Source organism: Echinops telfairi, unplaced genomic scaffold (genome assembly GCF_000313985.2).
Source record: "Echinops telfairi isolate 266 unplaced genomic scaffold, ASM31398v2 ScPeMD7_18;HRSCAF=68, whole genome shotgun sequence".
NCBI classification, from domain to species: Eukaryota; Metazoa; Chordata; class Mammalia; order Afrosoricida; family Tenrecidae; genus Echinops; species Echinops telfairi.
The window spans coordinates 43,299,152-43,324,792 of record NW_022103915.1 but is presented as its reverse complement, the minus strand read 5'-3'; the positions used below and the strand labels follow the sequence as shown (position 1 = coordinate 43,324,792).

General features: G+C 39.8%; 1 protein-coding gene across 1 annotated transcript in view; it reads right to left on the bottom strand.

Annotated features, from left to right (window-relative positions):
• The window catches only part of KCNH5 (potassium voltage-gated channel subfamily H member 5), a 356,634-nt gene that overhangs the window by 27,453 nt on the left and 303,540 nt on the right, over positions 1 to 25,641 (bottom strand). The window contains exon 10 of the mRNA XM_004698639.2: positions 24,853 to 25,049. Within this exon, the coding sequence (XP_004698696.1) occupies positions 24,853 to 25,049 (197 nt within the window). The remainder of the gene's footprint in view (positions 1 to 24,852; positions 25,050 to 25,641) is intronic.

Genomic DNA, 25,641 nt, shown 5'->3' with positions numbered 1-25,641 from the left:
TAAATAGTTACAGTCTCAGAAACCCAGAGGGTCACTGTGAGTCAGCAAGGACTCACCGGCAGTGGGTTTATTGTTGTTTATTTACTTTGTTTTCTACTGGGTTTTGCTATGAGTTGACGTTGATTTTCTGGCAGTGAGTACAGTCCGTTTTTTTCTTCTTCTTTTCTCCCCCACACTTTCGGTTTCAGTAAGACTTTATTTTTGTTCACTACTGTACCTTAAGCTTCTAGAATTTTAAAGTGTGCCACATAAATATATACATGAGCTGTATCTATTGAGTAAATAGATTTATCTCTTATACCGTGAGTTAGCAAAAATAGTAGAATGAACACTGTCCCTGGGGTCAAAATACCTGAGTTGTGTATCATACTCAATCACTTACCAGAACTAAGTGGCCTGGAGTAACTTGCCCTGGGTAAGAAGCCCCTAAGCTATTTATTATCTATTAAAATTAGGAGAACATCCATTCTCCTCTCATAAGATTAGGCTGAGGATCAACTCGGATGATGCATGTGAAAGCCCTTTGTAGTCTGTACAGTGTTATCTATAAATATGAGCTATGGTTAAATAAATCTATAGAGATATTTGGAGAATGAAATGAGTATGTAATATAATATGATATTGTTAATGGCTCAAAATTCAAGCTTCCTATATATTGCCTTTACAAAAGAGAAAGGAAAGGAATCTTCTAGTACCACTTAAAGATAAAATAAACAAGAGCTTCAAAATGCAACATTCATTAATAGCCATCATTTATTAAGTGTTACTGAACAAACTCGCATATTTAACAAAATAAAGCGTGGCACCAAGAGTTCATTATGAGTGAATAAGACTCAACATTATTGTCTGAATGTATATAGACTCATAAAAACAGGAAAAGGAAATATATAAAACTATTATTCTATGGTTCACCAACTAACTTCATCCACCATGATTTACATGTGCTAAAATGAGAGGGGTTTCCAAATGTTTATGGAAAATTGTCATTATCTTTTTATTCCATTTTTCCATGAACTTTTGAAGCCCCTCATATATTCCTGTCATGTATTTCATAGACCATGTACAGTTTACATTCATCTCCCTAAGTTCATCAAACCTTACAATCACACTTATGATTTCTAGTATCAGTTAGCCTTTGTGAAGCAGTTAAATGGGAAGTATCTAGTAAGAGTCAAATATAGCCCATGGTGGAAGGTGCAATAATGAATAAATTGTGATCTTTCTCTTGGAGTAGGTTGAAAACTACTTAAGATTATTAACTATATAAAACCTCATGGAAATCAGACCATCAGAGAACCTTTTAAAAAAAGGCATGCTCTAAAAAGTAATATGGGCCAATAATGAGAATATCGATACCAGGAGGGTAAGGAGAAGGTGGGGGAGCAAGGGGGAACTGATCACAATGATTTACATGTAGTAAGGAGGGAATCAATATATATGAACATGTACAAATTTCCTATGGTCTTTTTAGGGCAAAACAAACTGATTAGCTCCATGTAGCCATTTAGAACAAAGAACTTACGGGATACCTTTGCTAGTATTATGTTTGGCTTCTATTACTTTTATTTTAAACCAGAAGTCACTGAAACATATGCCCTGATTTTTTTTACCAAGTATGACAAAAGGAAAATATTTCTAAATCTTGAAAAAACATTCGAAGATTTGGAATAACAAACATTGTAGTCTGAAATCATATTGACTCATAGAGATCCGATAGGGGACCATAGAACTGGCCCAGTTAGTTTCCAATGTAAGTCTATGGGAGTAGAAAGTCTTAACTTTCCTCATAGAAAAACTAGCGGTTTTGAACTGCTGACACTGCAGATAGGGAGTACATGAAATTCACATCTTAACGAGCATCACAAAGGTTAAAAATCAACCTACACAGTAGTTCAGGTGTCACGAGAAGCCTGTCTGATGGCCAATTAGGAGGGGGAAAAGCTGCGTACCTTCAGAAGGCATAGAGAAAACCGAGTGGCTCAAACGTGAAGCCAAACGCAAGTCACGAGGGCCAAAGCTGTGAAAGGCAGGACTTCGTTGTCAAGAAGCTATTTCTTCACATGGGCAACTCGAGGGTGCTTCACGCGAGCAGGGAAAAGCCCGATGCTCTTGAGTCGAGTCTGACTCATGGCGACTTCACGTGTATCCTATGACTCTGCTCCATAGCGTTTCCAATGACCAATCTTTTGGAAGTGGACCACCGAGGCTTTCCTTTGAAATAACTCTCCCGTAGACTTGCATTTCTAACCCGGGGTTAGCAACCAAATCAGTTAACTGCATATCTGGGGGCTGCGGGGTGAGCAGTAGCAGATATTTATTTGTTTGTTAACAAAGGCTAACGTTTTTCTGAGCAGAGCTCTGAAGATGACTAGGAATTAATGATAAGGGTTTTAAAAGAAAAAGCTCTCTCAGTAAGGAAGAGAAAACTAGTGCAGCCAGGACAGGTTGGTCTAGTCTTTACCCATTACAAAACAGAGCTACAGCCTCCACAGGTTTGAAATGCCTTATTCATACACACACACACACACACACACACACACACACCCCTTTACAGATAGCAAAGAGAAAAAGGAAAACACTGAGGTAGATTTTGTACTACAGTAGAAAGGTTTACCACTATTTCAATTTAGCTATTCTGTATCGATTTTGAAATTTTATAACCTCAGGGAATTAGAAAAATAAAAGCTCTAAAGCAGCGGTTCTCAACCAGTGGGTCTCAACCCCTTAGGGGTCAAACAACGCTTTCACAGGGGTCGCCTAAGACCATTGGAAAACACCTATTTCGGATGGTCTTAGGAACCTAGACACCACTCCTCTATCCGTCTGCAGGTGGGTCTGCCCACATGCAGATACGCCCACCTATGAGTACCCTATGTGAAGACTGTTACCTATACTACACCATGGTTCCAGACAAAATTTCATTTATTTGTCATCAGAAATAAATATTTCACAATATATAATTACATACTGTTTTGTGATTAATCACTATACTTCATTATGTTCAATTTGTAACAATGAAAATCCATCCTGCCTATGAGAGATTTACCTGATGATTCATAACAGTAGCAAAATTACAGTTATGGAGTAGCCACGAAAATAACTTTATGGTTGGGGGTCACCATCACATGAGGAACTGTATTAAAAGGGTGGAAGCATTAGGAAGGTTGAGAACCACTGCTCAAAAGAGTTTCATTAGCATAAAACAACACTGCTTGATTAACATTAAATTACAGTTGTATACTTATCATAACTATTGACTTTTTATAATTACTTCTCCCTATAAGCGCTGTAGGAAATACTGACATAAAGAAACATTACGGAATTTAGACTCTGAAGACTTGAATCTTGGTTTGAGGATTATTTCTTTGCAACCTACAATTGAGGGATCTTAGAAAGTTATTTAGTTTTCCTAAATATATATTCCTAAATATACATAATATATTATTATAAATCAAAGTATTTATAAGATGGAGGAAAAATTATGTCTCACAAATACTGGTAAGATATTTTACTTCAAATAGATTTCTGTGATTGAAGAGGGCTGGGAGTGAGTATCAGTTAATGAAACTATCACAATTTTAAAGATGATCAAATTGTACAAAGAATAAAGAGACATGACACCAGGGTTGAAATATAAAATTTCAAATTCCTAAGAAAGCACTTATTCCCATAATAGCACAAATTGTCTCAAAATACTTCCCAATGAATTATCTGGCAGCAAATCAAGAGAAAAGAACCCGATGATGATCTGGAATATTACAGTGAGAAACAAAACTTTTCATATTTTGATGATGCCTTGCATATTTTGAAAGAATTAGTAGAAAATCAAATGAAATCTAAGTATCTTAGCACCAGACACTAAACTTTGCACTACGCCCAGAAGCATGAATGGTCACCCATTAATGCAATCCTTTTCTCTGGGAAAGCCTTCTACGATTTAAAAAGGCAAAATGGCAGGATACTCTTTCTAAGCCATGTGCCCACATCCATGGCTTCTCAATGATTAAGTGCTTGGTTGAAAACTACACTATTTGCAGCAACTCTTTGGAGAGACCTAGCAATCTGTTGCCACAAAGATTACAGGCAAGGAAACCCTATGGGGCAGTTTCACTCTATTGCATGGAGTCACAATGAGTCAGAACAGTGACATCAAACGGAAACACGCCAAATAGAGGGTCCGAAGAACACTGTGCAGACTTACCAAGGTCTGCAGAATCAGGGCTTTAATAAAAATGTCAAGTAAAACATCATAACCTTTAGAAGGCTTTCTAATCCAAAAGCTCATCGGGAAGGACGAGTAATGGAGAAGAAATTAAAGTAGGCTAAGCAGCCAGGGAGATGGCAAAGGGCACATCTAAGGAAAACAATCAGTGGATTCCTCTAATTTAGACTCTGCCCTCTACATTTTGTTTTGACCTGGAGTCGAGCAGAGAGCGTTCTTTACTATTCTCTTCCGTGTAGGACAGACAGTGTACAAATTGCCAGGAAAAGTAAAGGTCAAGTCTGTCAGACTTTTAATGTACAAGGGTTATCTCAAGGGGCAAACCAACTTATGGGCTAGTTACTCAGTTTGTGAAGCTCACAAGTTCATGAAGCAGAAAGCCCCGCAAAGTCATCCATCCCCCACATTTGGGCAGCAGTCACACCACTTCTAAAGAACTGTAGGCGGTCCTCACACTCAGATGTGAATTGTGGTGCTGTAGACGGATATTTAAAGTAACATGGACTGCTAAAAGGACAAACTAATCTTCTTGGAAGAAGTACGGCCAGAGTGCCCCAGGGAGGCAAGGGTGGCAAGACTTCATATTACATCCTTCGGACATGTTGTCAGGAGCGAACAGTTCCTGGAGAAGGAGTGGAGGGGCAGTGAGGAGAAGACGACCCTCAAGAAGAGGGATGGACACATTGGCTGCCACGATGGGCTCACGCACAGAACTGTGAGAATGGCGCAGCACCAGGCAGTGTTGGGTACTGATGGGCATGGGGTCTCTAGGGTTCAGAACGAACGCATTAGCACCTTACAACAACAGAGGAATGTATATTGTTAGGGTGATAGTAGGTGGCCTGCTTCCCTTAAGACCACTGTACCCACATCTGAGCATGGGAATGAGGACCCCGAATGTCTGCAGGAGAAATCCTGAAAACTTAGAACAACAGTTTTATAGAACAGTCATTTGCCTTCATTGTCAGAAGTTCTTCATTCATAATATTGTTTATTCAACAGGGAGTTGATCCCCATTTCCTCCCAGTGGAAGAGGGCAAGAGCTGGTCAAAATCCCCAGCAGTATGTTAAGGGAAGGCACCTTCCACTTTAGCATGGTTTTCCCACATGTGTGCATGAACTACTCTGAGTAACTCATTAACCCCAACCCCATACATGGTCACTATAATTTCCTATCTTTTCACTGGAGTCCCAAATGTTTAACCAGATAAGCATTTCAAGTAGTCCCTGGCAGTCAGTTTTATCTATGATCTCACATATCAGCATCAGAAAAAAGATTGCATGATTGGAAGACTCCTCCAGGTTGCTGGATGGAAATCCTCTGTCATAATAATTTTGTCTGAAATGCTACTACTAATTGTTGAGTACTCTTTAAAGTATAAGTATGTGAATATTTTATAACACATACACTTATTTACATATAATAATTGCATATAAAAACACATACATACATGTATGTGTGTTATATTTATATGCATGCTTATATATGCATGCTTGAAATGAGCCCCTGCCAAACCAACATGAATTCTGCTAAAATTGAAGGGAGAAAAAAATATCAATTTTATGGTAAATCTTGGGTAGAATAATAATGTAATCATTGATGCTTTACAAAACCTTATGGGGACAAAATCCCAAGTAACTCAGTCGTTTAAAAGTGGTCAACTCATTTTAAGAAGGGCAAAATTCGTTGAAGATAAAACTCCCAGTGACAGATCATCCACATCAATTTGTGACAAAGCAATCTGGTTCATACCCTAATTGAAGTGGACCTAAGATTAACAGTAGAAACAATAGCCAACAGCCACACATCTCAATTGGTTCAGCTTATACAATTCTGACTAAAAAATTAAAGTTGAGCAAACTTACCACTGCATGGTGCCAACACTGTTGTTGCACCCAGATCAGTGGCAAACAAGACCCAACTTTCAATAGTAATTTTAAACAAAGAGGATCAAGATTCTGAAACATTTTAAGAGATCTGTAACAGGAGATGAAACACGACTTTACTATAATGTTTGATTTCATTACTAATATAAAGCCTAATCTTTTTCATCAAGGAGTTTATAACTTTCTGAGAATGATGGATCAGAAATAAGGAAGATAAAATTCAAGTTTTAAGTACGCTGAAGCTTTGGAGTAAAAGCTCGTCCTGTCACCTTCCAGGAGTGCTATCCGTGGCACAGGGTGAGGGCTGCTTTCCTCTGGCAGCTGACCACCAGTCCTGTAGAGAGCTTCACTGCATTGTAGTTTTGACTGGAACCTTTCTTTAATTCACGAGCTACTCTTCTAAAGTGACAGTTCTTTCTTCCTGTATTTCTTTTAATTAATACCCTGCAGAACAATTTTCATTAAAAATGAATTTTACCTTTACTATAAAATGTCAAACATGAGGAAATTTTTTTCTTGCCATGAATATTATAAAAAAAGAAAGATTAATTCACCTTCTCTTTGACAAATTTGATTACTGGAATGAGCTCGTTGAAGCAATTTTCTCTTTCTTCCTACACCAGTGGACTCTAATTATTTTCTTTCACTATTGGTGCAAACACTATTTTAAAAAATGAAACCTTTAATAGTGCAATAATATTAAGAAGAGATAAAATTAATATATTTTATGAAAACAAAATGTAACTTTTTTTACTTGTGAAACTGCATTTCAAATGTCACTTGAACTTGGTCTATTAAACTATAGGGTTAATATAAAGCACAGACCAAAAATGTTCCTTTCCATTTTCCCCAAGTGTCTCCCATTAAAAGGAACACATTCACATAATAACTGTTTCTATATCCACAGGTGTATGGTTATGAGCATAGTATTTCATTGGATAGCAGAGTACTCAGATAGCCAAACTTGGCCTGAATTCATAGTCAAGACTATGGCCTGAATTTCCCTTCCTATTAGGATTTTAGAAGCGGGTCTTGAGTAGTAGTTTGAGAAACATGCCATCGATCAATCATCACTGGGAAGTATAATCTATAGTTAGAATGCAAGTTTTAGGCCAGTTAAATTGGCCTAATCTTAGCACACACAGCCAAACATAACTGAAGGTTTGTTCATGAACATAGATTCAATCCACTTGTATAACATGCCAAGAACAAGTCTTGACATTAAAAACTCTGCCTGTACTCCTAAGATTTATCATTAGCCTGGTCATTAGATCAAATGTCAGGGACTTCAGCCGAGAGTTTTACCACTAATACAGGTTATGCTGAATGTGGGGAATCTGAAAAGGGGTGGCAGTAGGAAACGCTTACTGTTGACATAAGAAAGTGAGTATTTCTGAGAGAAACATGAACACTGTGCTAATCAAGTGTAGAATTGTTTATTTTGCAATTCTCTATTTCATTGTTGCATATGGGATTCATTATTGCTACATATTACATACCCGCATAAGGAGGTGGTTTTAACTTCTAGAGATCAGACCTAATATCTTGCTAACATTTATTTCACATTCTTGAATTCAGTGATTTGTAGATCCCAGTAATACTGAGACTATGGCCTGAATTTCCCTTCCTATTAGGATTTTAGAAGCAGGTCTTGAGTAGTAGTTTGAGAAACATGCCATCGATCAATCATCACTGGGAAGGTTCAATAAGACCTTACATAAGCTAGCTCCCATGCATTAAATATTCACAGTGATTTTATGAAATAGGTGACAGACTTCAAGTCCCCTATCAGAAGAAAATGTGTGCTTTGTGAAGTTCTTTCTATGTATTCCATGTCGAGGAAAATGCTTCACACTTGGCATGGTTATTGATTACTTTTATGATCAGTATTATTCTCATTTTACAGGTATATTAGATAAGGCATAACAAAAAAAAAAACCCCAAATAAACAAATCTGATTTCCCCCAATAAATAATTGTCAAGACTATAAACTTGAACCTAGAGCTGGTAATGTAGTCAGTACAAAGGGAGACAAACTCCATGAGAAGTGATTTCACCCCTCAATGGTACATGTAAGATCGTTTTCTTTCTGAATTGGAAAGAAATCCATGATCCACCTATTCTGACTAAAGTTGCTTAAAAAGAAGGACTATGTATGGTATATTAGACAGGGGTCTCTAGAGACACAAAACCAGGACACTAATGGTTTTATATGTATTTATATAGATAGATATAGCATAAGAAATAAACAGTTAATTAATCTATAGAGCAGTACAAATGGCTTAGTGCAACTCACTTCTGTGAGACACCTAATATACTGGCAGTCCTTCTAGTCAAGGACCGCCGGGTAGTCCTCTGTAGAGCAATTCAAGCTATCTGGGCACAGGGAGCAAATAGCAAGGCAGGTCACCAACAGTCAGCCAATTGACAGGGTCCAACAGTCCCCAGCTCAAGCGATGTATACTCCAGTAGTGTGGCAAAGCAGGTCTTGAAGAAACTTCAAACAACGGCAACACGGGTTAGGTGTCCCACAGGTAGTGTAGCTTGCAAATTGAGTCAGAGCACAAGCTAAGGCAGCTGCACACTGGTCTGATCATCAAAGAGCAAGAGACCAAAAAGGTGAGGCTTACTGAGCCATTTATCGCTCTGTCCTTCAATCAGTCCCACATGTGTTCATTGGCCAGGTTGGCAGAATAAACCTACCTATCACATATGGGATAAGAAACATTTTTTCAGATTTTAGAGCTGGCCAGACAGCATATGAGAACAAGGCACTTATTCTAAACAAGTAAATCTACATAACAACACCAGTGAATGACAACCAAATGAGTCTGTGGTGAGTGCTACAAATGCACAGAGAAAAGGGAGTCCAGGTGGAGCTAGAACTCATGGGTAGGTGTGGTGGAGGAAGTAAATTCCAAGCTTCTCAGGAGAGAGCTGGAACCATCGCTGAAGATTTCTGTATAATTCGACAGACACTTTTTGCCTAGTAATATGTTCCTTTCCAAGGCTCCCCCTTTGGAAAGCCTGAATTATAATGGTTTTATTGTCCTATATTTTGTAGCCACTACTTGGCTGTGGGGCTGGAAACTCTGTCACTGGTATTTCAGACAGTGGTAGCATCACACAGGTGAATAGGTTTCAACAGAGCTGTCAGATGAAGGACAGACTACAAAGAAGGAATCGACTGTCCTCTTCTGAAGAATTCACCACTGATAACCTTTTTAATAGCATTGGGACGTTGTCTGATCCTGAAGTCCTCATGCATATCAGCCAGCTATTGTCAGATACAGTACCAGAAGATGAGCCCCGCAGGCTGGACTGCGCTCAAGTATCAAAATAGAGGCAGCCTTAGTGACATGGATGCAGTAATGTTTTGGGGACTTTCGTTTGCTGCTGGTATGATTCAAAAGGAAAAGAAATATCTGAAAACATTTATTAATAATTAGAACTGGAAATGTACAAAGTATGTATATAAAAAAATCGGAAGTCACCAAAAATGAAATGGACCACATAAAGATTGATATGCTAAACCTTAGTGAGATGAATGGGCAGACTTTGCATTTTGAATCAGATAAACATATGGTTTGCTATGCCAATAAGGATAAATTCAAGAGGAATAGTGGTCTCATCACCAAAAACGATGTTTCAAGATCTATCTTTATGTGCAATGCAACTATTATCCAAATTTACACACCAACCACTAAGGTTCTCAAAAGCCAAGCTCACTGCCCTCGAGTTGATTCCAACAAATAATGACCCTATAGGACAGGTGGGACTGCCAACCCAAATGCATAACAAGCCCTTGCATATGACCAGGGCTTCAACCACTCGTGGTGAAGAAACTGAAGAATTCAACAAACTTCTTCAGTTTGAAATTTACCAAACTTGCAATCAAGATGCATTGCCAATTATTGGCACTTATAACTCACAAGTTAGAAACAAGAAGGAAGAAATTGTGGATGGAAAAGAAATCCTTGGTGCTGGAAACAAAGCTGTAGATGACATGATAGAATTTTGCAAGACAAATGACTTCATCACAAATGCCTTTTTCAATAACATAAACAGTGATAATGCATGTGGACGTCTCCAAATATAATATACAGAAATCAATGTGACGACATCTCTGAGAAGAGACAATTTAGAAGCCCAAAACCAGCAAGGCCAAGGTCTGATGGTGGACCAGACCATCAACTGCTCATGTGTAAATTCACGTTGAAGCTGAAGAAAACTCAAACAAGTCCAAGAGAGGCAAAATACGACCCCAAGTACATTACACTTGAATTTCTAGAACATCTCACAAACAGATTTGATGCATTTGAATATTAACGACGGAAGACCTGAAATTCATATAGGAAAGAAAGAAAAGATCACAGATGTCAGAAGAGACTCTGAAACTTGCTCTTACTTGTCAAATAGCTAAGGAAAATGGAAGACATGGTGAACCCAAAGTACAGTAATATAAAGAAATGTGCAAAGGCCAAAGTTAGAAAACCAAAAGCTCAAACTGAAAGAACGAACGAGGCCAGTCCTCAAGTCGCCGTATTGAGAGTGTACGGGCAGCATTTGAATGATGCAAGAAGCATCAAAAGAAGATGGAAGGCATACAGTGTCACTGTACCAAGAAGAACTAACCATCATAAAGCCATTTCACGAAGTAGCCTATGATAGGAACCAACAATACTGATCTAGGAAGAAGTCCAAGCTAACGTTAGCCAAAACAAGACTCTGGGAAGTGACAGAATGCCAATTAAAATGGTTCAACAAGCTATGAAGTACTGGAAGCACTCACTCAACTATGTCAAGAAATGAGGAAAACAGGCATGGTAGTTACATAGTCTGTTGTCCATTTGAGACTTAAGAGTGAAGGGATGGAGTTTAGCCTGTCAATCAGGTCACAGCTTGATGACCTCATTTAGAGGTGCTAAGGAGATACATAGCTCGCTGGAGGCTGAACAAATACACACTCCCTGCGAGACATTATTGACGATGAGCCTGATAGAGCTATGCTGATGAAGCCAGAGCACTGGCTGCTGGTAGAGCCATGTGGAGACCCATGCCAGTTCTGAGATGCTTCTACTGCCACTGGATCCACAGGACTTTCTACCCACTGACCTGTGATCTTCCTGCATTCAGCATTATTGCATGGCTGTGTGAGTCTAAAGAGGAATTTATGGACTAGAATTGGACATATGGGCTAATATTGGACTTAAGGACTTGATCTGGACTGGGCTGGGATGTTTTCTTAATATACAATTACTCTTTATATAAAGCTCTTTCGTATACACATATGAGTGCCCTGGATTTGTTTCTCTAGTCTACCCAGACTGTATCTGAATGTGTATCCATTACACAGAAAGGTGACCCAACAGAATGTGGAAATCATCAAACAATATCATTGACATCTCATGCAAGTAAAATTTTTCTGAAGCTCATACCACAAGGGTTGCAACAATACATCAACAAAGAGCTGCCTGACATTCAGGTTGGATTAAGAATTCAGGTTGGATCAAGGGCTACCATTGCTGATGTCAGATGGAGCTTGGCTAAGCAGAAAAAATGTTTACATGGGCTTTATTGACTATGAAAAGGTGTTTGATGGTGTAGATCATAACAAATGATAGATATTATTGAGAAGCATGAAAATTTCAGGACACTTCATTGTGCTCATGTGGAACCTGCACAATGGATCAAGAGGTAATTGGTCAAACAGAAGAAGGGAATTCTGCCTGGCGTAAATCAGGACGAGTGTGCATCAGGGTTATGTCCTCTTTCCACACTTATTCAATCAGTATGTTGAGCAAGTAATCTCAGAAGATAGAATACATAGAGGAGAATGTAGTGTCAAGACTGGAAGAATTATTCACAACCATTAATATGCAGAAGCTAGAGCCTTGCTCGCTGGATGTGAGGAGAACTAGGTGAAGATAAAGGATTGCAGTTTCAATATTGATTAAAACTTAATGTAAAGAAAACCAAAATCCTCACAATTCGACCCATAGGTCATGATAAATGGAACAAAGATTGAAGTTGTCAAAGAGTTCATCTCGTTTAGATCCACAATCCACGCCAAAGTCAGCAGCAGTGAAGAGATCAAACAATGCATTGCTTTGGGTAAGTCTGCTGCACAAGATGTCTTTCAAGTGTTGAAAAGCAGGAGGGTTACTTTGAGGGCTAAGGCGTTCCTGATCCAAGGTACTTTCAATTTCCTAATATGCGGGGGAAATTGGACACTAAATAAGGACGTCTGAAGAAGAACGGATGCATTTGAATTGTGGTGCTGAAGAAGAATATTGAAAGTACAATGGGCTGCCAAAAAACCCCCAAAACAATCTGTTTCGGAAGAAGTACAGCCAGAATGCTTCTTAGCTGTGAGGATGGTGAGACTTCATCTCATGTACTTTGGACACGCTATCAGGCGACCAGTCTTTGTGAAAGGAAATAATATTTAATAAAGTGAAGTGAACAAAAACAGAGATGGTTTAACAAAATGCTTCAACAAAGATTTCAAACCGACAACAATGACAAGCATGGCACTGGATGGGCAGTGTTTCTTTCTGTTGAACATAGGGTGTCTGTGAGTCAGCACCAACTCAATTACACTAAGAATAACAAAGCCATATTTTATAGCTATGATATCAAAATTTTAGATTTGAGGATAGAAGTCTTTGTCTTACTTAATAAAGAAATCTCTTTGCCCTTAGTCTCCACTTGAAACCATCACCTGTGTTGCTATCAGAATGCTCTGGTAACTCTTATTTATTTGACATTATTTTGTGAGATTAAAAAGTAGATCTCCAATACTTCCACAAACTCAATCAACTGTGTTTATGATAAACTGTGATTAGGAATATCTCAGTCTCTAAAATATATACGGGAGTTAGTTTTCTAGACTGGAAATTCTTCTTTTTGCGTGTGAAAAGTTTATAAAATGAGAATATGCCTGGATAATTTTAAAATCTGTGGCATCACGGATTAATTTATTTATATGGAACAAATACTTGAACTTGGAAAATACAGAGATGTCTCTGCTTATAGAGAGTGATACTTTCCTGAAAAAATAAAGCTAAGAACTTTCCAAAACTGAAAATTCAAATTTTTATATTCTATTTGGGACAATATAACTGGCTTACCCTTCCACTATCAGGTATCTTAAAAAAATCATTTTATTGGAGGCTCTTACAGCTCTTATAACAATCCATACGTCAATTGTATCAAGCAGGTTTGTACATATGTTGCCATCATCATTTCCCAAACATTTTCTTTGTACTTGAGCCCTTGGTATCTTTTTTCCCCTCCCTCCCCCACCCTCCCACTTCTCCCCCCACCTTCCCCTACCCTCATAATATCGATACTCTCATTACTGGTCCCGAGGAAGTTATCTGCCTGGATTCCGTTTGTTGAGAGCTGTTATCTGTACCAGTGTGCATGCTCTGGTCTAGCCAGATTTGTAAGATAGAACTGAGATCATGAGAGTGGAGGGAAGGAAGCATTAAAGAACTAGAGGAATGTTGTATGTTTTGTCAGTGCTATACTGCACCCTGGCTGGCTCATCCCTTCCTGCTGACCTGCCTCTGAAGGGATGTCAAGTTGTCTACAGACGACTTTGGGTTTCCCTTCCAACTCCCTTGTTCACATAAAAATGGTTGTTTGTTTTGGGTCTTCTGATACCTGATATCCAATCCCATCGACAACTCATAATCACACAGGCTGGTGTGCTTCTTCCATGTGGGCTTTGTTGTTTCCCTGCTAGATGGCTATTTGTTTAACTTCAAGCCTTTAAGATCTCAGACATTATAGCTTGTAATCGCTGGGCACCATCAGTTTTCTTCACCACATTAGCTTATGCACTCAGGTACAGCTTTATATAATTATTTCACATATATTTTCTGCTGATAAGTGCATCCTGATAGGATTTTTACAGTTCTCTCTCTCTCTTGTCTCTTTCAGTCTCTTTCCCAATATTTATGCTTTATTTAAGTTAGTTAGCAGCCCCATAAAATTACTAGTTCAAAATTAAAAACTCACATCTAAAGTAGTGTGCCAAGTAGGATTTGAATCCCTAACTACCTGAAAACTAAGATTTTTGCAGATTGCCAAAACTACCACATCCAAGCCTACTCACTTAATTATCTTGTCATCACCAATCTCTACATTCAAAACTTCCTTGCAACCACTTGGGGAAGTCAACCACACCACAATGAAGGAAAGATTCTCCATCAGGCCCTGTTATATGCTCACCTATTCTCCAACTCCCATTCCAACAACCTAAGGAGGCAGCCCTCTTAATGCATGATCTCCGTAACAAGCCTCTTGGTGACTCTCAGGTGTGGAGATGTTTCTGTTAACAAGTGAGAGCCAGTCTCATTTTATGAATTCATAAATTCAGCAGGCTGGATCTTGTTTCTCATACTTATTGTTGATTTTTCTGGCATAGTTGCCCCTTTTTGGCTTAAGGGCATCCTGGACCAGTAGGAAATACTACTTCCTCACTCAAGAGGGTGTATTAATCTTTCTATCATGTGAAACTAACCTTCAAGGAATCTTTGCTACTAACTGTGGTAGTTACATAATGTTGTATCAACTTGATAAATAAAGTGTAGGGGTGGAGGCTGGCCTGTCCATCAGGTGACAGCCTAGCAATGCCTCCTTGTGGGCATAGCCTTCTCACAAGGAGGGTCCTGGGGACCTCCCCCCTCTCTCTCCTACTTCACTGTCCTGCTCTCCAGTCACTCGAAGAGTTGCCAGAGCCACCACCATTTGGATCCACACAACTTTGCCCCCACCAGCCTGTAATCTTCCTGCATTCTGCATCATTGCTTGTGACTTCATGAGTCTGAAGAGGCACTTATGGACTATTATTGGAATTATGGACTTGCGTTGGACTAGGCTGGGATGTTGATGTTTTTCTGATAGATAACTTGGTATAAAGCTCTTTCTTACACATATATAAATGTCTGGATTTGCTTCTCTAGTCAACCCGGCCCAACACACTAACCAATTAACTTATAAACATGCCTACGTTATGATACAGTCCACAGACATGTTATAGTAGCTGCTAAGACACCTGCCAAAAGAGGGAAACATATCCCTGCACAGGGCCCAGTGCCCCACACTACCTCTGTGTGCTCTTGTTAGGGAAAATTGGCTTTTTTCCTGAAACTTAGCAGCCACAGTTTTTACTCGGCAATTTCTACTCCAGGTTGTGAGCTTCCTCAGGGACTACACCTCTACTGAATTTCAACCGATGACACCATTCTCTGGAGGACACACCTCACCGAGCCCAGAGAAGTCACATTTCCGTGTCTGAAAATGTGGAGGTTGGGTCAAGTAGAAAGAAGAGGCAGAACACGAGTGACTTTCTCATGGAGGAAGTACTGTAGCCTCGGCGGGTCCTCTGAGTGCCTCTGCTATTCAGTTTCACTTGATTCGATTCCTTTGGGAAAAAAGATCACTGACCAGAATACCAAAATCTACAACATGGTTCTAGTTTGGAACAAAAAGGACATTCGAGGAAGGCAGAGCTATTTTGGTTAGAATATTCAATTAGGAAGAAGTAGACTTAACCACTGAGATGCTATTTTCAAGTTCTTGCTACTCAATAGAAATTAGTGTATGTTATTAGAGTGCTTCATTTACCTCTCTTGGGCCATCAGTCTGACCGAATTTACTGAAAACATTTTGAAATCTCTCCTTGGAATTATACAACATATCTCAAAATCCCCCCCTCTTGTAAAGGTATAAAACTAGCTACCAGAATCTGCATGGAAACCATTGGAATGTCTCTCGGCCTCTGCATTCTCTCACATACCTTGGAGGGAAAGGTGAGTCAGTGGATTGAGTTCAAAAAGCAGGGAAGAAAGTCCAGTGAGCAACCACAGAATTGAATTCTGATATTGTGTAGGGCCTGGGGGATAGGACTCTAAAGAATGCCTGTCCCGAAAATGATATTGTTCCATAACTGTACCATGAACACCTTCACACTTAATATTATTGATTTGACCAAAAAATGTCATTGACTTTTTTCCCTGGAAGATAATGTGGAAAAAAAGACTTAAGATGTCATGGTAGGAAAAAGCACATATATTACAAATTCAAATCAATATCAAATGGCTTTGTGGCTGTTAGGTGCCATCTAGTTCATTCCTACACCGAGCGGCCCCATGTCCCACAGAATGAAACACCGCCTCCCTCGTCCTGCACCACCGCGATCGTGATGTGGGCGCCTATTCCTGTGGTGACTGTCAATCCACCTTGGCAAGTTTTCCTTTTTTCCCCTGGTCCCCCTCTACTTACAAAGCATGATGCCCCCATTTCAGGGACTAGTCTGTCTGGATGACATGTCCAAACTATGTGAGAGGTCCAAAATATTTGAGAGAAGGTTATCAAAAAGCAGCAAGGCAAGACAATCATGTACATTTTCATTCAAGGGGAATGATAGAGCACTAGGCTTCCAGCGGCTACTCATCAAATACGAATTGTTGACAATGAAAAAGTGATAGACATACAGGAAATGAACCGTCTTGGTGTCCCACGATGTTTCACCTGCTGCTGTTATTAGTTACTGTCAAAGCTACGCAGAGGAGAACTGCTTTGTAGAATTTTCAAGGTTCGGGCCTTTCAGAAGCAGATTGCCAGCTCTGGCTGTCAAAGTGCCATTGAGAGGGCTCGAACTATCATCCTAATGGCTAGAAGTACTTAACTATTTGTTCCACCCCAGGACTCCTAGTCACCCATGCAAGGGAGCAACATTATTGTAAGGTAAGACTCAGCCCACAAACTAGCCAAAGGGCAAACCCTCCAAGAAGACAACTGAATGTGCTGATAGTTCTCAAGAAAAGTAATTTCCATCATGGCAACCTTTTACGTCGTGTGAAATACTCTACTAAAGGGTTATTTCATTGCTACTTAACATTAAAAATACATGTTTTCCTTGCAACGAGACTAGCCTCTTGTTATAGAAAGCAGACCTGAAAAACTGCCCTGATAAATATACTGTGAAATATGTTGGTATATTATTGGATCCCGTTCCCATTTGAAGCTTAGAAAACTGTTCTTAAATGACTACTTTGGAAGCCTTTTAAAGAGCTTGGTATCTGTGAACCAATTTCTTGGTAAGTAAATGCAGACACATTTTTATCCTGTCTGGAAAATCACCAACAGAGAGCCCTAAATAGAAGCAGTTTAAGGATTTGAAAGGCTCCATAATGAGGTCTTTCTTCATCTACGTGCACATGACAAACTTCTGGAACTGGAGGTGGGCCCCTTTCCACCACGGTCAGCGTACAGTGAGCCAAGTGGGAGTTAGAAAACCAAGGCTAGGGGTGCACTGCAGAGCACCTATCAGCCGTGTGACCATCACCAAGTCACCTAGGCTCCCTTGGCTCACTTCTCTTACAGTGTTGGTTTGCGGCACAAATAAGCCATGCACATGGTATATATAAGCTGCAAGACAGGGAGTTGAATCAGTTTGGGGGTGAACATTCTATAGACTATGTAAGATGGAAGCAGAACGCTGGACAGAAAGGCCAGGAGTGAATAGGGAATTTACAATCCATAAGACAAACTGAAAAAACAAAGGCTATAAACACACTGTATACACTTCAGCACCGCATGCTGATTCTTCAGAGAAAACTTCAAAGAAACAGTTTGCTCTTCAAAATCCCTTAGAATGAGATTGCTGAGACACTATTCTTGCACTCCCATTCTCTGGCATTCAGCAAAACAAAACTCACTGCCTTCAAGTCCAGTCTGGCTCCTGGTGACCCTAAAATACCAGGTAGAACTACCACTATGGGTTTCCGAAACTTCAAATCTTCACAGAAGCAGAGAGCCTCACTATCCCTCCTTGAAGCATCTAGTGGGTTCAAACCACTGCCCTTTTGATGAGCAGTTCAGTGTGTTGCCCACTATACCATCAGGACTCCTGGTCTCTGTCGATCTTAATTCACTCAACAGTGATGTCCCCAGTTGCTGAGCTATTCTGAAGCCAGTAGGCAAGCACATACAGCACCTGTGAATGGTTATAAAGGGCAGCTGGAGGTGAGCTCTACTTGTGATATAATAAAAATTAATAGTGGTCATTTTCATAAGCCTGTCTCAGAAGACACCTTTCCAAAATAGTCAAGAGAGCCATGCGTTTTTCTGGATGACAATGTTTATTCTAGTGGAGCAAATGGAAAAATGGAAAAATCAAAATAGTGGCTTCCAAGGGGTTCTGCTGAGCTAGTTAAATTCAAAGCAAAATGAACAAATAAATAAATAAAATGCATTCAAAGCAGTGAGGTTAGCTCAGAATGTTATAACAACTGTTTCCTTTTATATTAGTTATATTGGTAGCTTTCCTCAATGGACATAGATTGATCCCTGGGGGTTATTATGAATATGGTTTAAGAACATTGAAACATATGGATGAGAATAAGACTAGGGAAATTGTGCCAAGAATGTTTTTTTTTTTTCATCATGACAAAACACCTGCTCATTCTTTGAGGTGAGCAAGGCCTGTCCTCAGAATGTCACCGGGAAGTCTTGCCCCATCCACCCTACTCCCCTGACCTTGCCCCTTCAGACTCTTACTTGTTCATAAAGCTCAAAGAAGGAACATGATTTAAGCTTTCCAGGATGCTAAACTTTTGGCACAGGTAAACTGAAGAGAACACAACTCTGAGTCAATTCTGACTCAGAGACACTAAAGGAGAGCCCCTGTGGGTTTTCAAGACCGTAAATCTTGCCTGGAGTTGAAAGCCTCCTATTCCTGCCTTACAGTGTCTGGTGGTTTTGAACTGCCAACTTTTAAGTTAGCAGCCCCAAACACAACCCACTACATCGCCAGGGCTCCAGAAGATAATAGAAATAGAAACACTACATTCAGAAGTATATGGGCTTATATGGAGAATATATTCATAGTTTTGTTTGTTAATGGTTTCTATGTTTTTGAAGTAACACTTTTAATTGTCGGCATCTGTTTTCTCATATTTAAAGAACATAAATTGAAGTAGATGCTTTGCATAGCCTTTCTTGCTCTAGGATATTTTCTATGCTTAAAAAGTCCTGAAGTTCTAACATCTTCACCTCCTGCAAACATTCTGTCCCCCACCACACCCCCACCCCGGCAAGGGTGAGTTGGTTCTGTTTCCTATGCGTCCCCCATAGTGCCTTTGTTTTGCCTGACTTTCCTGGTGGGCTATAAATGCCTGGTTAGAGAGCACTGAGTTTTGGATCTTCTTTTCTCCTATTTATAGGATAGGAGCATTTTTGGCTGCATATTGCATATACATACTAAGTTAGTCAATGTTTTCTATGCTTTGCTAAAGCAGAGTGCCCCATCAGAAAACAAACAAGCAAGCAATAAAAACATATAATGTCCACGTGTCTCTAAACAGGTTTAAATTGATGGGAAGTTGTGGAATTGTACTCTTTTTATTGCTTTTTTTCTTTTTCTGAAAGTCACCAACCATTCTTCTTCTTAATCTAATTTAAACTTTCATTCTCATGCACGGAATCTCCTAGCAGGAACTCTTCCCAGAATAAAAAATCAAGCCAAATCCATTAATATCAAGTAGATTCTGATTCATAATTGCTTCAAATTCACAAAATGAAATACAGAGAATTCCAAAAGAAAAACATATCTGTTCTGACTTCCAAATATTAAAATATGATTTGATTCACAATAGAGTAATCTATGTGCTTGTTTACTAATGCAATGGATAACATTACCCAAATGTGGATCGAAGACCAGCCCTAATTTTCTGAGTGGTAAACACACAACACTTTAGGATCTAGTTAACCAATGTCCTGCAATATGGCGATGTCTACTTACATTTGGGGCAGCATCACAAACACGTCTGAAACCCTGGGTTTGCTGCGTGTCTTCATAGTTGACAAAAATACAAAATTCAGATGGAAGTTTGGGACATATGACACACTCCTTCCTCATCCACATTTATCGCCCCGTTTAGTATTATAAGGTCAGAAAGTTGTTTGATCGTTCATTCACAGAAGTCACAAAGTGTTACGTCAGTAGCAGGCAGACTTACTTTGGTCAAAGCTGTCTATCTTTTAAAAGTTAAATTCTTTTCAAAAATAATATAATCGCACATTTTTAAAAAATCACACTTCTGGCTCTGGGGGCAAACATATTACAGAGAGAGGGAGGGAGGGAGAGATCAAGAACTACCGAACTATCGGGTTGATATTCCAGCCAGGCAAAACGCAGCCTGACTGAAGAGCAACTGGCCTTTGACCAGTGATGTCTGGCCCCACCCCTGTAGCTCGTCTCCCATGCCACTGAAGGCTCTGGCATTTTCCACCTGTCACGTCTGCTGCCTGTTCTCTTCATGGCAGCCCGAACCCCAAATGGGTGAAGATTGGGAATGTGTTCGCTAAACAGAGGGAGAGAGAATGGTGTTTGCATAACTACTGCTCCCCTCATCTGACTTCGTCTTCTGTTTGTGGAGTTTCTCCACAGAGGCAGACGAGAAAGCACCGGGCTCGCCCTTTATTTCTGCACTGTGTGTGGCTGCTCTCACAACACAGGGACAGTTGGGTGGCTATGACAGAGACCACCCATACAGCTCACAAAACTTAAAATATTATCTGGCTCTTTGCAGAAAACCGTTTGCCAACCCTTATCTAGTTACCAGATGAATTTACCACTTCTAGCTATAAAACGTACCACATACAGCTCTGTACCGTTGTAGCTCTGAAATCTATATGTGGGGTATTACAAAAACAAGCCCACAGCCATTGACTCAGTTCTGACTTATAACAGCCCCACAGGACAGAACAGAGCTGCTCCTGTGGTTTCCCAAAACTTTACATCTTTACAGGAATTGCATTTTTCTCCAGAGGAGCTGCTCGTGGGTTCAAACTGCTGACCGTGTGGTTAGCAATTCAATGCACATCTGATGTCCAAGGCTCTAAGTCTTTAGGAGTGGAAGTAGCTTTAACTTTCACTGAGATGCTGGTGGGTTTGATCCCCCAACCTAGTTGTCTGATGGCCACTAGGACGCCTTGACCTGGCATACAGGAATGTTAAAACTCACTGCAGGGTCAATTCGGACTCATTAAGGCCTTACAGGACAGAGTAGAACTGTCCTATAGGCCTTCCAGGGCTATATAATCTTTTGGAAAGCCATCACATTTTCTCCCCTGGAGTCACTGGTGGTCTTTGGTGAGCAGCTGAATACTTTTCCCATTGTACCACCAGGGCTCCTCTGAGAATGGTTAAAAATTCAAAGCCAACCTCACTACCACAGAGAAGATTCCAATTCCATCTCACAACCAACCTGTATAGGTTTTCTGAGACTGTACAGCAGACAACCTCATAGTTCTCCCATGGAGCAGCTTTGGACTTGAACTGCTGACCTTGTGGTTAAGAGCCCACAGAACCACTAGGGATCCTTTAGAAATGGATAAGGAGAACTAATTTGTAAACCAAACATCTCATTTTCCTTAATAGATAAGGAGACCAAAAAAAAATCTTTCCCACTCTTCCCCATTGTCCTGAAAGAAAACTGCACATTATAAAAGCCTCTTTACTGAGATTCACTGGGTGTGTTCATGTGGCCAGAGCTCTCATTGATAATGGCACAAAGTTGGGTTCACAAGCTGCCTTCCCAACTAACAGGTTGTTATTGTTGTTGTGCCCCATGGAATCAATGCCAACTCATAGCTACTCTATATGACAGAGGGTTCCAAAGACAAAAATCGCTCGAGAATCTGATCACCTGGTCTTGTGAATTGCTCTTGTCTTTGAATTACTGACCTTTGGTTAGCAGCCCAGCCATTCATCCGGGCCCCAAACACCACCACCATCCCAATTCAGGGTTAGGATAGCTCGGAGAGACATTAATAGCATCCTAAAGTCATCATTTTGATTATGCAATTCACAATTGCTCATTGAAATGAAGCTTACAAGAAAACAAAAGAAGAAATCCTACTTATTAGCAAATCAATGGGAAATGAATTTAGAGAGAATAATGACAAAGTCCATTAATTCCTCAGAGTTTGTCTCTAGAATATTGTTCTGGGGAGAAAGGTCAGTTAGGAAGTGATTTAGTATGATCACAGAATCAGAAAAGAAATCAGGTTCAAATTCAAGCATTGACCCATACATCATGCAACAACTGGTTGTATCACTTCTAGAACCTCAGCTCTTTCATTAGTGTGAAATGGAGATCATGCTGCATCCTTTGAGTGCTGTAAAGAGGACTTAATGAGATAATTATTATATGTAAAATGTGTTAAAGTACCTGGAAATACACATAAACTAGGCTATCAAAATTATAGTGATTATTACTCATCTATGTAGATATATTTTCTTTTGTGTTGGGGTGATTATTTTTTTCTGATGATGAAGTGGTGCCAATCATTTTGACACGTTAGTGCGACACCTCTGTCAGGCACCAAAGAGCTGGATTTATCAAAACACCTGACACAGAGGACAGGCTTTAAAGGGAAGAAGCCGTTTGCTACACTCACTGGCTTGCTGTGCAAAGAAGCAGGTGCACTTCTCAGACGTCATTAAAAAGACAACACAAGTCTTTGGTCGCTTGCTTCCTGTCCCGTCAGAAGTAGCCAGGCTGGCGTGTGCTTGATTCTCTCATAATCGTTAGACCAAATGTGTGCAGTATGTGTGGGGGGGTGACATGCACATATGCAAAAGAGGAAAACAGGCAACAGAACTTGATGATGGACTTATTTTGAAGGAAAACATTTCCTACAGGTTGTCGTTACTTTTATTAGTTGTTTTCCAGTCCGTTCCATTCACAGCAACACGCCCAGCGGAGAACTGCTCTGTAGGACTTTCCAGGCTGGGACCTCCAGGGCTGTCTTCCAAAGATGCCTATGAGTGTATTCAAACTGACAACCTTTCAGCTTGTAGTTGGTGTTTCGATGTTTGTGCCCCCCCCCAAAGATAATTTATCTCAATTATCCCTCCTTAAAACCTTGCATTTCAAGTGTTCCAGTTAATTATATCCTATTTTATATTGACCCCTTTGGACCTCAATTTCCTCACATGTTCTAAATGAAAAATAACTGCCCATTTTATTTTGCTTCCATACTATAAATGTAAAATGTGATACTGTTCAAACATGTTTTGAGGAAAGAACTGACAAGTGACATATGTCCTCAGGCATGTAACAGTAATTATGAGTTTTGGTAATCTTGCAAGCTAGGGAAGATCTAAAATCATGAAAACATTTAATAAGGTACTATGAATATAAGGATTTTAAATATCCCAGTCTTCCTTGTAGAGGAGACATTTGTCATTGGAGAAGTATAGACCAAAGGATGTGGCGATATTGTTCTGCTTAATATTCACAGGGACTCTCATATTCCTACAGCATTCAGAAGCCAAAGTAAAAGCATTGCATATCTAGTTCCTATTTAGCACTCTCTTCCACACTCCTCAAGGGAGCTCAGGTAGCACAAGGGATTTCACCTTTGACTAGGAACCACCAGGATCGCAGCTGAAGCCCGCCAGCTCTTCTGTGGCCAAAAATGAGGCTTTCTTCTCCTGTAGACCACAGCTGCCACAGAGGCAGTCTACTCTAGCCTTCACAGATTTGCTATGAGTCTGAGTTGACGCAACGGCAGTGATGTGGGGGTGACTCTGAGGCCCATAGCCATCATTACGGAGCGTTCATTCACACGAGCATTTCTGCTCCACACAGTATTCACACTTGACAGTAAGTTTCTTGAGCATGAGGACCCTGTATGTAGTTTTTTGCATTCTCAACCACAATTTGCATTCTGTCTTGCAAGTTATGGATGCTTAGAAAATGTATTTTTTAATGAGAATAAAAGAAATGCAGTAATACCGCTAGGGTGAATACTTCTTTTCCTTTTTTTGGTGCTGCAAGTGGAAAATTGCATTGGTTTGACAATGCTTATTTAAACGTTGCTCTAATATAGATGTTAACTTGTCTCTAGTCTTCATTTCCCCCTCCATGTTAACCACAATGAAGGTTTGATTGAGGGGGGTGGTAGGGAAAAAAAGAATTCCTTCAAAATATTTCACCGAAGACAGGCAATCATTTTGGATAAAATCCTTTAAGTTCAGTTATCCAAATGTATCTTTCATTGTTGCCAATAAAAACGTCCCAGTTAATGACCAACGACCTACAAATCAGAGCTCAGAGACTTCTTTGTGCAAATTACCATTGTGTCGCACTCACCAATAAGAGAGAAGATGGCAGTGAGATTAAATTTGCAGCAGCAATGCAAAGCCAAAGACTCCTATTTTATTTGTAGGATAGGGCAGTATGGCTTATTAATTTTTGAGACAGTCTTTGAAAGAAGTAAGGGAGAGTAAGCTTTGTGAAATGATTATGAAATGTGAATGAGGATTAAAGAGAAAACAAAATACAAAATAGGCAACCAGTTTGACTGCCTTTGGCAACTTAAAAAAGTCCATATACTAATGTCAGATACACTGATACAATCTATGGCAGTACTATGAATCTCAAGAACTGAAGATGTCATAGTACAGTTTGCTTCTTCTCAAGTCTGCTTTCATTTCATATCTCAAATGATAAAGATTGAAATCCCTACTCATATAGTATGAGTGTTCTCTTTAAGAAGTATATAGAATATAAAGAAAGAAATAAGAAATTATATAACTTACCCCAATGGAAATATACTGCTGCAAAAAGGAGTAACTTTAAACCCCTCAGCTAAATTGCATAGCAGATAAATGCTCTGAACATGATAAATGAAAGTGGATCTGAACAACATACCCGCTTCCTTAGATTGCAAGTAAGAGTGAGGTTCCTGGAGAAGGAGTTGGCAAACGCTGTGTAAAAGTCCAGGACTTTGAGCAAGGCTTCCCTCTTGATGATGTGCAGATCACAGTATGTCAGTGCCCGGACATTTGCGCAAGCATGAGCAAGAGTGGTCTCCTTCCAGAAGATGTCTCCAAACACATCACCTTTTCCTGGAAAAGAGTAGAAGGTACATATATTACAGTATCTACAGCAATTGGTATCAGAATCACATCAGTACTAAGTTTCATATACAGTGTGGACCACCTAACATATTTTAGAGCCTGAGGGTGCAACCACACCTGTATACATATAACAAGGTACAATGCTTTCCTATAATGTGTAAAGTAATATTACCCTGAATTTGGTTTTTGATGAAAATTGAGACTGGCATGCATAAGTGAAATCCAACCGAGAAGGCAAGAATATTGTTTGAACAAATGGTTTCATTATTCTCTGTCACCTTAACTTTTCCCACTGTGACTGGAAGGCGCAAAGGTGACTTATTTGTTTTATCCTTTCCTCTGTGCCCTCTTGACAGGAAAATGCAATATACAAAGATCTGCTATTACAGCCTTTATGAATCTGGCATGGAGTCGACATGTATTACATTAGCTGTACGTTTTATTCAGCCATGAAGTCCAGTGCCCAGGCCAACTGAAAATTGCCACAACCTCATTTTCCAAGGACCCCAGCCCCCACCCTCCACCTATCACCACACCTTAAGTAAGCTCGCAGGGCCAATACAAGAGCCCCAATTATAAC